This window comes from Lacerta agilis, chromosome 13 (assembly GCF_009819535.1).
Source record: "Lacerta agilis isolate rLacAgi1 chromosome 13, rLacAgi1.pri, whole genome shotgun sequence".
In the NCBI taxonomy this organism is placed as follows: domain Eukaryota; kingdom Metazoa; phylum Chordata; class Lepidosauria; order Squamata; family Lacertidae; genus Lacerta; species Lacerta agilis.
The window spans coordinates 50,943,734-50,958,184 of NC_046324.1; the positions used below are offsets into that span (position 1 = coordinate 50,943,734).

A 14,451-nucleotide genomic window follows, 5' to 3' on the forward strand; every position below is an offset into this window, starting at 1 on the left:
CTGGGGAAACAAACAACCTCCCTCTGCAGCACATTCAACAAGGAGGGTGGGGCTGAAAGGGAGCCGGGACTCTTATCTCTCTCCCGATCTCTTGCTGATCAGCTGCTGAGCGGGGTCCTTTCAACACCCCCTTTTCTCTTTGTAAAATAAAAAGCACGATCCTCTTTTGGCCCCTGGGCAATTCGGCTCCAGGGACCACCATTCGCTCCATAAGATGCACAGATATTTCCCCTTACTTTTTAGGAGGGAAAAAGTGCGTCTTGTGGAGCGAAAAATGTGGTAGTTCAGTAGTAAGAGCAAAATCATGGCATACAGTGAACCAACAGTTAAGAGGGGTCCCAAGGAGAGCAATCACAGAAACCCCTGAAATCTTAGCTAAGGAATCCCCAACAGATGACCTGTGGGGTTTCTGGTTAACACAGGGTTAACAGTCCACCGGATATGCGTTCTGACACTGGGTGTTCCACCCACCATTGGGTGTTACTTTGTCTGTACAGTGGTGCCCCGCTAGATGAAAATAATTCGTTCTACGAGTGTCTTCATAGAGCGAATTTTTCGTCTAGCGAAGCGGCAATGCAGCGTGGAGGTTTTCGCGCCGAAAAATAATATTTTTTTTCCGTCTTGCGAGGCAGCCCCATTGACTTTTTCGTCTTGCGGGGCAGCCTTCCGCTAGCGAATGCTGTTCGTCTAGCGAGTTTTTCGTCTAGCGAGGCATTCGTCTAGCGGGGCACCACTGTATAGATTCTGTTTTGCTGGCCGGAGAGAGAGCAGCCGTGGAAGGGTTTTCTCCCGGTGTGTGCTTCTCATAACCTTCCAAGCTTTGCTTAAAAACCTCCCAGGAAAGAGAGTCTACCACACTCCTTGGCAGCAAATTCCACTGCCGAACGGCTCCTTGCGCCAGGAAGTTATTCCTAATGTTTAGTCCTTTCTTGTAAATTGAATACATTGGTTTGGGTCCCGCCGTCTGGAGCGGCAGAAAACTAGCTTGCCCCACGTGGCAGCCCTCCAGATATCTGAAGGTGGCTCTCATGTCACCTCTCAGCCGCCCAGCCTAAACATACCCAACTCCCTCATACAGCGCATGAGTCTTTGAGCATAGCCTCTCCAGTTCCTTGCGCTGACCCCGGCCTTGTTCCTGACCAGGAACTCGCACCCCGCAAATGCACCTTGCCTTCGAGGAGCCTGGCTCAGAGGCAAAAAATGTGTAGCTCCTGCCCTCCCCAGTTCAACCCAGTTAAAAAGCATCTTGGGCAGCTGGGAACGGCAAGACCCTTCTTTGCCTGTGATTCCGGAGTCCGCTAAGTCAGAGGAGGCAATCCTGGCTGAATGGACCAGTGATCTGACTCTGCAGAGAGGCAGCATCAGATACTCATTCAGCTCTAGGAGGCACCAGATGGACTTTTGCGGTCCAAGCCCATGCATGTTTACCAAGACAGAGGTCCAGCAATGTCCAGCGAGTGCCTTGCCCTCTGTGTGTTTGTGCCTCTCTCTCTCTCTCTCCAGCGCAAGGAACGCAGCCCTCTGCCCCCCCAAGCCCACCTTCTGCCTCCTGCCTCCTCTTCTCCAGCTCCAGCTCGGCGATTTCGCTCAGCAGCGTGATCCCCTGCAGGAAAGTGTGTTCCGGGGACAGGCTGGAGGTCACCTCCAGGTTCACCACTGCCTCTTGGGCCACGCTGTCGCCCACCAGCAGCGGGCACGCCTGGGGCAACTCGGCGGCAGCCACCAGGGCATTCATCCCGGCTAGGGGGTCGTCCAGCTTGATATCCAGGGGTGAGACCAGGCAGGAGACCGGCTCACTCCCACAGCAGGGCCTCTCCGGGAGTGGCTCCTCTTCCTCTTCCTCTTCCTCTTCTGGAAGGAGGACAGGGAATTCCCTCCCCTGCGGAGAGCGGATGTGAGGCAGCTCCAGGGAAAGGGACAGCTCCTCCGCCTGCTCAGCGGGCTGGTGCAGCAACGCAGCTTCGTAGTCGACGTGGACGGGGCAAGTGTCGGCGCCGGCAGCCTCCGCTTGGCTCTCCAGATCTGCAGGGCAGGCCATTGCTTCGTACACAGGCTGGCAGTCCTGAAGAGCTTCTCCTTCTTCCTCCTCCTCCTCTTCCTCCTCCTCCTCTTCTTCTTCTGCATGCCTCAAGCTGCTCAAGGCCTTGCCGTGGCACATGAGGAGCCCCCGGCCTCCCACGTCCTGGAGTGGGCGAGCCACGGAGGCCGCCAGGTCCAGAGCTCCCACGTCCTGATTGCAGATGCCCCCCTCGTGGTTTGTGTCCAGGTCCAGCTCCGTCTTCACCCGTTCTTCCAGAGGCTCCTCCTCCTCCTCTTCTTCCTCCTCCTCCTCCTCTTCGTCCGCCCGCATGGGCTTCACGATTTTGGACGGGGAGAGGTGGGTGGGCTTGACCTCCGGGGAAAGGGCCAGGCCCTCGGGGTCCCCAGCGGGCAGCGGGACATCGGGCGCCAAGCCATCCGCGTCCGAGGCTGCCGTTGGCTGGAGGAGGTATGGGTAGTGTCTTCTGAAGGAAGCTGGGAGGGCCTGGAATGGGTATCCCGAAGGAATCTCTGCAGGGTGAGAGAGAGAGAGAGAGAGAGAAGCTGGGATCATGGCCAGAAAGCAAGGAGGAGGCCCAAGAACCCCCACCCCCCACCCTTCAAACAAACATGGCTGACATATCTCAGCTAAAGCATCCATGGCACATGGCCACCCAACATTCAATTACTTTCCCCTGGCAAAAAAAGAGGGTCCACATCTTGTTTAACCGCTATGAATAGTTCCAGGCACTCATGTACCTGCCATTTATTTACTTCGGTTTTATTTCACGCCTGCATTTGTTCCACAGAGATGTGTAACTGTACAGGGGCTATGTACATTGCGACCAGTTCCCGTGTGAGAGCTCTCGTGTTTTGCAAAATCTTGTACAACCTTTTTCTGAAAACGAATAAAATTACTGCAAGAAAGGGAGAAAGAACGAGTCCCTTCCTTCCCAAGGGAGGAGAATTCCTCAAGCAGAATTCCTTAATCGCGCCCAACAAGAAGCCAGGATTCAGGACATGGGCCATTTTTTTAAAAAGGCTGGCAATTTCCCAACGTTTCTGTTTGCAGAGACAGGCTTGAATGTATGTGAGAAGGAAGAGTGAGCAGAGGACTGCAGAAGTCTTAGCTGTTTTAAATGTTATTCATCAATCGATTAGATGGGGGGGGGGGAGAAAGCAAATACTTCCTTAAGAAGCACCCACATGGTTTTTAGTTAAGGCATGCATTGAGATCGCCTTGCCCCACATCTGCCCCCTGGGCTGCTTTGACTGGCAGAATCAGTCCCATAATATCTGTTCTGCATTTGTAAGAACTCAATTGTTTAGCTTGGCAGACCCTACAGCAGGCATCCCCAAACTCTGCCCTCCAGATGTTTTGGGACTACAACTCCCATCATCCCTAGCTAACAGGATCAGTGGTCAGGGATGATGGGAATTGTAGTCCCAAAACATCTGGAGGGTCGAGTTTGGGGATGCCTGCCCTACAGCCTGACACTCCCTGCCTATTGACAATGTTATAGTGAATTGTTGTCGCTTGTCTTCCCTTCCCCCACAGCCCTACTCACAGTTGTGACCAATATTCCTACCTTATGAATAAGAAAAGGAGGTCGGAAGAGGCCAATATAGATGTGGAATGTCCCTGGATTGAGTGACTGTTCTTCTTTAAGTTCTCAAAGCTCTTAACCTAGCTCAAGGTTATACCTGAGGTATACCTGAGTATACCTGAAGGAGCGTCTCCACCCCATCCTTCATCCCGAACACGGAGGTCCAGCTCCGAGGGCCTTCTGGCAGTTCCCTCCCTGCGAGAAGTGAGGTTACAGGGAACCAGGCAGAGGGCCTTCTCGGTGGTGGCGCCCGCCCTATGGAACACCCTCCCTTCAAATGTCAAGGAAATAAACAACTATCTGACTTTTAGAAGACATCTGAAGGCAGCCCTGTTTAGGGAAGCTTTTAACGTTTGAAGTTTTCTTGTGTTTTTAGTGTTCTGTTGGGAACCATGAAGAGTGGCTGGGGAAACCCTGCCAGGTGGGCAGAGTATAAATAAAGTATTATTATTATTATTATTATTATTATTATAAATGGCCGCCGCTTCCCCTTCGTAGGTCGAAAAATTCGGAAGAGGCGGCCATTTTTTTCCTCCCAGAAGTCATTCGCAAGTCGAAAACGACGTATATCGAGGAGCTCGTAAGTCGAGGTCCCACTGTATTCAGTTTACAAACTGCCAAACCGAAAGTAGTGTTCCGGTTTGCAAACTTTACTTTGTTCTACAAACGGAAACTGAACGGTGGAAGGGCACCGGCGCTGGGAGGCCTCATTAGGGAAAGCGCGCCTCAGTTTAAGAACAGGTTTGGTTTAAGAACAGACTTCCGGAATGGATTAAGTTTGTAAACCGATGTACCACTGTATTATTATTATTATTATTATTATTATTATTATTATTATTATTATTAGGTTGTCCTCTGAACTAAGCCAGATGTTTAACTGATAGCTCATCAATTGAAAAACAAGGCTTTAGAGCAGGAGTAGGCAACCTAAGGCCCGTGGGCCAGATGCGGCCCAATCGCCTTCTCAATCCGGCCCACGGACAGTCCGGGAATCGGTGTGTTTTTACATGAGTAGAATGTGTGCCTCTCTGGGTTATTTGTGGGGCATAGGAATTTGTTCAACCCCCCCCCCCCCCAAAAAAAAGTCTGGCCCACCACATGGTCTGAGGGACGGTGGACCGGCCAACGGCTGAAAAAGGTTGCTGACCCCTGCTTTAGAGCGGTCTTGCCCCAAAACGCCAACAAGACATTCTGTTTTGGCGACTGCAACCTCGGTTTAGGTTTCTCCTTGCTTGGTTTAGGTTTCTGCTCGTTTCTGCTTCGCCCTCGGGGTCCTGCATCGCATGAGAACCCCAGCCGCGCATTTTTCGCATGCCGATGACTTCTGAACGGTGGAGGGGGGGTCACATTGCCTTTTGCGGGGAGGGGAGGTGGAGAGCGGAGTTGAGGCAGGAGAAAGCGAAGGAAGGAAGGAAGGGATGAAGACAAGGACGCCGGGATCAAGGTGCAAGGGTTGGGCTCTCTTACCTGGGAACAAAGACTGGTACGGGCTGGGGGCTTCCTTCTCCATCTCCTTCTTCTCGGCGCTGTCGGGCTCCTCCTCTTCCTTCGGGGGGATGGCGGGGGCCGAGGGCGGAGAAGCGGGGGGCGGGCTGGAAGGGTGGGAGATGGGGGTGGCAGGGTAGGAGTAGGCCGGCTGCATGGGGGGCTCCTCCATCTTTCGGATGACCTCCGCCTTGAGGACGGGCACAGGGGATGATGCCCTGGGGGACAGCGCAGGCGGACTCACGGCCTTGCTGTAGGAGGCACAGGTGCTGGGCGACAGGACGGGGGGCTTCCGGCGCAGGTGGCCCGAGCCGGAGGTGGCGAGGCCGGGCTTGGCAGCGTCCAAATTCCGCTTGGACATCTTCTCCTCCATCTCTGCCCGATGCTCGCTCGCTTTTAACCTCTCCTGCACGGGAGGCCGGGGGGGGGGGGGAGAGAGAGAGAGAGAGAGAGAGAGAGAGAGAGAGAGAGAGAGAAAGGTGCAAAAGAATAATTAGGGCATTAGAAAAATAAAAGTGTCGCCTCGTTACTTGCGCAGAGCTGAATTTTGAACTTGGAAAATGGAGGCGGTTTCAACCTGCTTCAGCAATTTAGCTCTCTTCATGTTTGTAACTGTTTTTGTGAATTTCTTCTTGGTTTCGTTTGCTTTATTTATTTATTTTTTTGTAAACCGCTTTGAGGTTTCTTGCAACACGCAAGCGGCGTGTGAATTATATAAGATGTAAACAAATAATGCAGATATGCAACATTTTACCAACAGTCGGAATTCGCCACCGTGCGTGCACCTGCAAATATTTCTTTAAAATAATTTTATTTACAATTTTTCAACAAATTAACAAATTGACAACGCTTCAAACTTAGCCAGCAATTGTTCCACCTACGACTTCCCCTCCCTCCCTCCCTCCCTGGTTCCCTCAAAATTTCAATTTATGCTTCATATTATAGTTACAGGTGGGTAGCCGTGTTGGTCTGCTATAGTCAAAACAAAATCGAAAATTCTTTCTAGTAGCACCTTAGAGACCAACTGAGTTTGTTTCTGGTATGAGCTTTCGTGTGCATGCACACTTCTTCAGATACACTGAAACAGAAGTCACCAGATCCTGGTTTCGGGAGACACTTTGCCAGCAGCCAGGGCTGAGCGTGCTGCAATCTCCGTTAAGTCTGTGGCAGTGAAGTCCTTGAGCAAGCCTCCATAAGCCCCAAATGGAGTCCTCTTGGCAGAAACAATGAACACACCTCTGAGCAGAGCCATGGCCGCCACCTCCTCTTCCGTCTCCTGGGCTGAAGGTCTCCCTTTGCACCACCCTGATGCAATCCCTTGGCCCAGCCTGCAGAGGGGGCGGGCGGAGGGGGCTGGGACCAGACCTTTCGGTGTTGTGTCGTTAAGAGGGGAAGAAAACAAGTAACGAAAGGTCTGGTCCAGGAGACGGAAGAGGAGGTGGCGGCCATGGCTCTGCTCAGAGGTGTGTTCATTGTTTCTGCCAAGAGGACTCCATTTGGGGCTTATGGAGGCTTGCTCAAGGACTTCACTGCCACAGACTTAACGGAGATTGCAGCACGCTCAGCCCTGGCTGCTGGCAAAGTGTCTCCCGAAACCAGGATCTGGTGACTTCTGTTTCAGTGTATCTGAAGAAGTGTGCATGCACACGAAAGCTCATACCAGAAACAAACTCAGTTGGTCTCTAAGGTGCTACTAGAAAGAATTTTCGATTTTGCTTCATATTATAGTTACTCTATACCAGACATGTTCAACCGGTGGACCGCGATCCACAGTTAGATCGCCAGGGTGATCCTGGTCGATCGTGGTATTAAATAAAGTGGGCAAGGAATGTCACCGGCCCCGGCACTAGGTCCCTCCACTGCCACCACAGCAGCAGGGAGGGCCCAGCGCTAGGCGGGTGGCAGAGACGATCCTTGCCTGATCACTTGTCACCCGGCCCAGGCTGGTGGGCAAGCACAAGGAATGCTGCTGCCCCCCAGTACTGGGTCCCCCCACCGCCACCGCTCAACCTTGACATGGGGGGGGGGTGGATTGTGAAAAGAGGTTCTTCTCTTAAGGCCCAGAGAAGCTCATGAAGGTGGCAGGACAACCTTCAAGCAACAACCTGCCCAACCAGGGGCCGGCAGGGTGTTTTGGATTGCAACTCCAATTCAAAGTGTTGGTGCTGACCTTCAACGCCCTAAACGGCCTCAAAGGCCCAGTATACCTGAAGGAGCGTCTCCACCCCCATCGTTCAGCCCGGACACTGAGGTCCAGCTCCGAGGGCCTTCTGGCGGTTCCCTCCCTGCGAGAAGTGAGGTTACAGGGAACCAGGCAGAGGGCCTTCTTGGTGGTGGCGCCCACCCTGTGGAACGCCCTCCCATCAGATGTCAAGGAAATAAACAACTATCTGACTTTTAGAAGACATCTGAAGGCAGCCCTGTTTAGGGAAGTTTTTAATGTTTAATAGATTGTTGTATTTTAATATTCTGTTGGAAGCTGCCCAGAGTGGCTGGGGAAACCCAGCCAGATGGGCAGGGTATAAAAATTTATTATTATTATTATTATTATTATTATTATTATTATTATTATTATTATTATCTCTGGTGGTCAGAAGCAGTCGGGGACGGTGGGAGTTGAGTCCAACATTGAGGGGGCACCTTGTTGGGCAATGCCAGTTCCTTCCTCTTCGGAAAGCAGAAAACTCTTGTGCAGTTGGTTGCGGGTTTTGCCCCTGCGCTTGGGGACTTACCACCAGCTGGGCACTGCGGTGGAGCTCCATGGCGTGGGCGGCTTGCTGCTGCAAGATGTACAGCTCGTGCTGGCGGATCAGCTGCTGGTGAGAGAGGAGCTGGAGCTGCTGGGCGTGCTGCAGGGAGCTCCTCACCGGAGGGTACATGGCGGGCCAGAGAGGCGGCGCACGATCCATCAGCTCCGCCGCTGCGGAGGGAGACAAGGCGGACAGGAAGTCACAATACGGCTACTCAAAAAACCACAACATATCCATAGAAGCATAGAGCTGGGAGGGACCAGGAGGGTCATCGATTGCAAACCCCTGCAATGAGACCTGTGGGTTTAGGGCACGATACAAATTCAATAAATAATGATGATGATGATGATGCGGGAATCGTTTGCCGAATGTGGGGCTCGAACCCACAGCCCTGAGATGAAGAGTCTCATGCTCTACCGACTGAGCGTTCTCTCCCTCGGGACCCAAAGGGCCACAAACAAATCTTTTTCCCTGCACCTGGTCACACTTTTTTAAAAAAAAATAAATGTATTTTTTATTAAAGATTTCTTCATTTGCAAAAGTATGTGCAATGTCTCTTTTTTCAGGTTACATTTTCTACAGATCCGTTTCATTTGTTGAGACGGTAGTGTTACATTAGGAAGAAAAGGGGGGGAAGAGGTGGAGGGGGGAGTGGTGTGTGGGGTGGGGGTGTTTCTGTTTTACTTAGTGTATGTGTGGGGTTTTGTGCCAGCGTTGCTTCTGCGGGTTCTCTTTACTAGTCGCTTGTGTTCCTTTGGTGGTGAGAGAAGTTGAGGTTGGCCTAGTTCAGGGGTCAGCAAACGTTTTCAGCAGGGGGCCGGTCCACTGTCCCTCAGACCTTGTGGGGGGCTGGACTATATTTCCGGGAGGGGGGGTGAACAAATTTCTGTGCCCCACAAATAACCCAGAGATGCATTTTAAATAAAAAGACACATTCTACTCATGTAAAAACACCAGGCAGGCCCCACAAATAACCCAGAGATGCATTTTAAATAAAAGCACACATTCTACTCATGTAAAAACACCAGGCAGGCCCCACAAATAACCCAGAGATGCATTTTAAATAAAAAGACACATTCTACTCATGTAAAAACACCAGGCAGGCCCCACAAATAACCCAGAGATGCATTTTAAATAAAAGGACACATTCTACTCGTGTAAAAACACTAGGCAGGCCACACAAATAACCCAGAGATGCATTTTAAATAAAAGCACACATTCTACTCATCCGGACCTGCTTGCCTCGTCTGCTAGCCCGCTCAGCTACTGTTTTTAGAGGGCTACCAAATTTCCACCTTTTTTGCATTTTATTATTGCAAGTTGCTTCAGGGTGCCTATGTTTGTGTGAAGTTTTATAAATACAATAAACTAGCTAAAATTGTGGGTGCTTGGGGTGACAATGAAAGGAGGCCGACTTCTTCCTCCATATTTAAAGCTTTCCAGCACTTTCTGTGGTGCGTGTAATCCAGGGATGGGGGCCTTTTCGGCCTGGCAGGCCAAATCTTTATCTCCTCCACCCCAGTGGGCCAACTCGTGACAGGAGTCACTGACCCGTCAATCATCTGATGTCACGGCATCAGGTGTCTGATAGGTGGGCGATCTGACCTGCCTGTCAAAGCCGACCCACAAGTTGGCAAGAGGGGTCTTGTTCGCCGGCAAGCCGACTCGAACCTCCACTTCTTGCCAGCTGATAAACAGAGGGCTCAATCCTTCTGGCTGCAGGGATCTGCTTGGGCACGGTGTTCCCCGCAGGATTGAACGCTCTGCCCTAACAGGATTGAACTCTGCCCATCAGTGGTGGACAGCTGAGCGAGGTTTGGGGGAACATGGCCTTAGGGCCAAGCTGGAAGAATGGGAAAGAGCCATGGCTTGGGCCCTGGGCTCTTGAGAGATATGTTGTTGTTGTTTAGTCATTTAGTCGTGTCCGACTCTTCGTGGCCCCATGGACCAGAACACGCCAGGCACTCCTGTCTTCCACTGCCTCCTGCAGTTTGGCCAAACTCATGCCTGTCGCTTCGAGAACACTGTCCAACCATCTCATCCTCTGTTGTCCCCTTCTCCTTGTGCCCTCCATCTTTCCCAACATCAGGGTCTTTTCCAGGGAGTCTTCTCTTCTCATGAGGTGGCCAAAGTATTGGAGCTTCAGCTTCAGGATCTGTCCTTCCAGTGAGCACTCAGGGCTGAATTTCTTCAGAATGGAGAGGTTTGATCTTCTTGCAGTCCATGGGATTCTCAAGAGTCTCCTCCAGCACCATAATTCAAAAGCATCCATTCTTCGGCGATCAGCCTTCTTGATGGTCCAGCTCTCACTTCCATAGTGAGAGATATAGCATCCGTAAAGCTCCCCCATCCCAGAAAAGAGCCTTTGAAGGCATCCCTCCTCGCTTAGGTACTCACCAAAGTGTGGCAGGTGCTCACTGGGGATCACGACAAGCTGGCCAGACTGAGGGTCCCTGGCAAACTGGTAGGCGGAAGGCAGCGCTCCCCCCATGCCAGCGGGGAAGCCGGGAGTCATGCCTTGGTGCAACGAAGGGTGGCCGAGACCTAAGAGGAAAATGACTAGAGATTACTATACGTGGTAAGACGGTTTGGAAACTTCAGCTGGAGCAGAATTCGGCGGCTGGGTTGCTCGCTGGGGCAAGACGGCTGCAGCATATTACACTGATCCCAGCCTGACTGCCCTGGCTGCAAATCCATTTCCGGGCCCAATTCAAAGAGCTGGTTCTGCCAAAAAGGATATTAATTTTGTATGGCATAACAGCTGCCAGGATATTAATAGCCAGAAATTGGAAAAAACAAAGAGTTACCAAAAAAAATATGGATTGGCAGATATTAATGGTGGAATATGTACAACTAGCGAAGAGCACCAGAAGAATAACAGGACAAACGAGACAAAAAGTCCTTAAAGAATGGAAATTATTTAAGGAGTATTTGGTAAATAATGGCGTAGGTAGTTTCCATGCGGCTGATCTAGACTGAACCCGATGGAAAATCAAGATAGAGTATCGTCTCCCCCCCCCTTTTTTCCCCTTGAATTTTAAAGGTGCGGCTTATATTCAGGTGTGCTTATATTCAGGCCAATATGGTATATTGTAAACCACCCTGTGATCTTCCAATGAAAGGTGGCATATGTGAGTGAGTGAATGAATGAATGACCTGGCCACCCTGTCTTTGGAAACAGCAGTCCAGGAAATGGTGCCGCTGGAACAAAACTGCCCCAGGTGAGGCCTTCACAGATTATTTGCCCCCACGGATGCTGCCCCTCCTCACAAGAGCAGAGACCTTCTGCCCACCCACCCACCCACCCACCCGCCCCTCATTTCGGTAGGTGCCGGTCACATCCTGCGATCCCGCCAGCGAGTGGAACCCCCGCCCCGCAGACTCACCGTAGGGGTGCCCCGCCAACCACATTGAGGAGCTGCTGGTCCTGGGCAGCCACGGGTGAGTCGCTAGGTGGGACGCTGGGTCGGCGGACCACCGCCCTGAGCCAGCCAAGGGGGGCCCCCCAGTCACCATGAGGTTGGAGTTCAAACCGTTCGCGGCGCAGCCGGCAGGGTGTATCCGCGCGAAGTCGGCCAGCTCTTTGCTTTCTCTAAGGGGAGGAAAGGGGAGGGAAAGGATTAGGAGCGAGGGCAGCCTTTGCCAACCTGGTGCCCGCCAAGTGTTTAGGTTATAACTCCTCTCAGCCACAAGTTTCCATCGAAATATATAGTCCTGATCAAGGGAAATCATAGCGTCACACACTATTCTGCCTTGCTCAGACCACACGCTCAGACCAGGAATTTGCTTTCAGTTCCACAGTCCCAACACACCCATAAATATCCGTTCTATGCAACCCTAAGCTGCCCAAATTGGGGGGTGGGCTGGCTTTTTTGTTGTTTCATTGGGGGGGGGTCAGAGTAACTGTAGATACTTTCTGCCTTCTGGTGTTTTTATAAGGTGCTAAGAAGTGCCATTATGGTACCATATACCAAATTAATCATAACCACAGCTTAAAATGCATTGTGCTATTTTGTTAAAAAATAATAATCTGAATTTCAAGTTGCACATTTGTTTATTAAATGTATATTCTGACTACCCTCCCAAAGTAGCCCAGGGCAGTAGACCACAAGGGATAAAATAGTGAAAGCATCTTTAAAACTTTGATGCACTGGCATACTGGGGGGGGGGTGTTATAGAGCTGACATTTATTTCAAGGCATAGGAATTAGACTAAGTACATAAGGCTTTGGGACTCCCTCCTTAGAGAGGCCAGACTTGCTCCCTTCGGCGGGCAGGCAAAGATTTTTACGATTATTATTCTGGCAGTCCTTTGGGAACTGACTGCTTTTTAAGGAAAGAGCTTTGTTGTTTTATTATCTGTATTTTTAACGAATCTGGTTTTTGTATTGCTTTAACCCCACAGGTAGCTTAACTGCTCATTAATAATAACCTTTTACATGTTCTCATCTATGTGTGTTTCATGTGCCTTTGTTTAAATTTTTGTGAGCCACCTTGAGTTCTGGTTTGGGGGGTGGAGGAAGGTGGGATATAGATGAATAAAAAGAGGAGGAGGAACAGGGAAGAGAAAGGAAGAAAGAGGAGGAGGAGGAGAAGGAGGAGGAGGAAGAAGAAGAAGAAGAAGAAGAAGAAGAAGAAGAAGAAGAAGAAGAAGAAGAAGAAGAAGAAGAAGAAGAAGAGGAGGAGGAGGAGGAGGAGGAGGAGGAGGAGGAGGAGGAGGAGGAGGAGGTGGAGAAGGAGGAGGAGGAAAAGGGGGAGAAGGAGGAGCAGGAGAAGGAGGAGGAGGAGCAGGAGGAGGAGGAGGAAGAGGAAGAGGAGAAGAAGGAGAAGGAGAAAAAGGAGAAGGAGGAGAAAAAGGAGATGAAGGAGAAAAAGGAGGAGGAGAAGGAAAAGAGGAGGAGAAGGAGGAGGTGAAGGAGAAGGAGGAGAAGGGGAAGGAGAAGGAGAAGGAGAAAAAGGAGGAGGAGGAGGAGGTGGAGGTGGAGGTGGAGGTGGAGGTGGAGGTGGAGGAGAAGGAGAACAGACCAGAGAGACCCCATCTAGTCCAGCATCCTGTTTTCCACAGTGGCCAAGCAGATGCCCCAAGCGGAAGCCCCAAAACAGCACAGGGGGGCAACATCTCACGTTTCCCAGAAGCAGCTATTTAGCGGCAGGTGCATTCCTACCACCCCCATTCCGTTCCTCCACCCTCCAAACGGAGACACGGAATTGCGAAGACGTCGCCCAGCAACTGCCCTCCGTGCCCAGGTCTTCCCTGCAGTCCATCGTTCCCGGAACCCCAGCTGCCGAGCAGCTCCCACAAGCGCAGGTTGCCCGCTCCACGCAGCCCACCCAAAGGGGCGTCACCTGAGGAGCTTCTCCTGGTCTCGTTCCAGGCGACTCGCCAGGAGGTGGCTGTCTCGGTGGCGCGGGCGGTCATCCCCACAGTCCTCGCTGGAGCGTCCGTGTCCTGGAAGTCACGAGCAGAGGACAGTTGGCAAGAGAGCAAGATCAACGTCGGGGGGGGGGGATTTGGGTGGGTGCTGAGCGCTCTAGTTCCGTCCTGCTCCCACAGAACTGCGGTTTCCAGGGTTCTTTGGGGGACGGCCATAGCGGAGCATGGGAGGACCAGCTTACGGTGCAAATCTATGTCCTGAGAGTCAGGGTGGGCTTCCGGAATTGGGAGACACTGATGGGACCCCTCCTAAATCATTCGACCCGGTTAGGTTGACTTGGTGGTTGGCAGTTAGCAGTTGGGAGCCGGCGTTTAAAATTCCCACAATGCCCTCTGACACACCAGTTCAGCGCATTGCGGGAAATTCACGTGAAGCCAAAACACTTTCCTTCAATTCCCCACAATGTCCCAAAGCAATCTCACAGTCAGGACGCACCGCAGGGCATCGAAAATTTGACTTCCAGGCCCTGCCGCCTGGGGATTTTTTGTTTTTTTGAGGCTGTAGGTCCTGTGGGCAGCTGCCATGTGTCAATGTCAGGCCCGCAGGAAGCTATGCATTAGGTATGGTGTCTTATCTACCAGGAGACGGTTCGGGTTGGCGTGAGGGTGTGCAAGCTTCTGGATCACACAGGACTCAGTGTCGCGAAGAAGCAAGACTGATTCACGCAACCCAGTTGGGAAGGTATCATTTAAATAATAATAATAATAATAATAATAATAATAATAATAATAATAATAATAATAAATTTTATTTATACCCTGCCCTCCCCAGCCAAGACTCAGGGCGGCTAACACAAGATATAAAAACAACTTAAAAACAAGATTAAAATACAACATTAAAATGCAGCCTTCATTTCAGTAGAAACTCAAATCAAAAACTGTTTGGGGGAGAAAGCGTCAAATCTTCACCAAGGCCAACTATTCAGACTGGTCCTACGGTACGTGGGCCAGAAGAAAGCCAGGGAAGTTCCCCAAATCACAGAAGGGAAAGGGAAAGGGGGGGGGATCAAGTTGATTCCAAGCCAAAGTCCAGGCGGAACAACTCTGTCTTGCAGGCCCTGTGGAAAGCAATCGGATCCCTCAGGGCCCTGGCCTCATGAGACAGAGCGTTCCACCAGGCTGGGGCCAGTGTTGAAAAGGCCCTGTCTCTGGTTGAG

At 51.3% G+C, this 14,451-nt stretch overlaps 1 protein-coding gene across 1 annotated transcript in view; it reads right to left on the bottom strand.

The window, feature by feature from the left end:
• Nucleotides 1-14,451, bottom strand: part of TNRC18 (trinucleotide repeat containing 18) — a 135,884-nt gene that overhangs the window by 51,320 nt on the left and 70,113 nt on the right. Inside the window, exons 5-10 of the mRNA XM_033167870.1 lie at nucleotides 13,207-13,309; nucleotides 11,248-11,453; nucleotides 10,259-10,405; nucleotides 7,844-8,031; nucleotides 5,094-5,517; nucleotides 1,540-2,550 (exon numbers count right to left, since the gene is read on the bottom strand). Coding sequence (XP_033023761.1) covers nucleotides 1,540-2,550; nucleotides 5,094-5,517; nucleotides 7,844-8,031; nucleotides 10,259-10,405; nucleotides 11,248-11,453; nucleotides 13,207-13,309 — 2,079 coding nt within the window. The remainder of the gene's footprint in view (nucleotides 1-1,539; nucleotides 2,551-5,093; nucleotides 5,518-7,843; nucleotides 8,032-10,258; nucleotides 10,406-11,247; nucleotides 11,454-13,206; nucleotides 13,310-14,451) is intronic.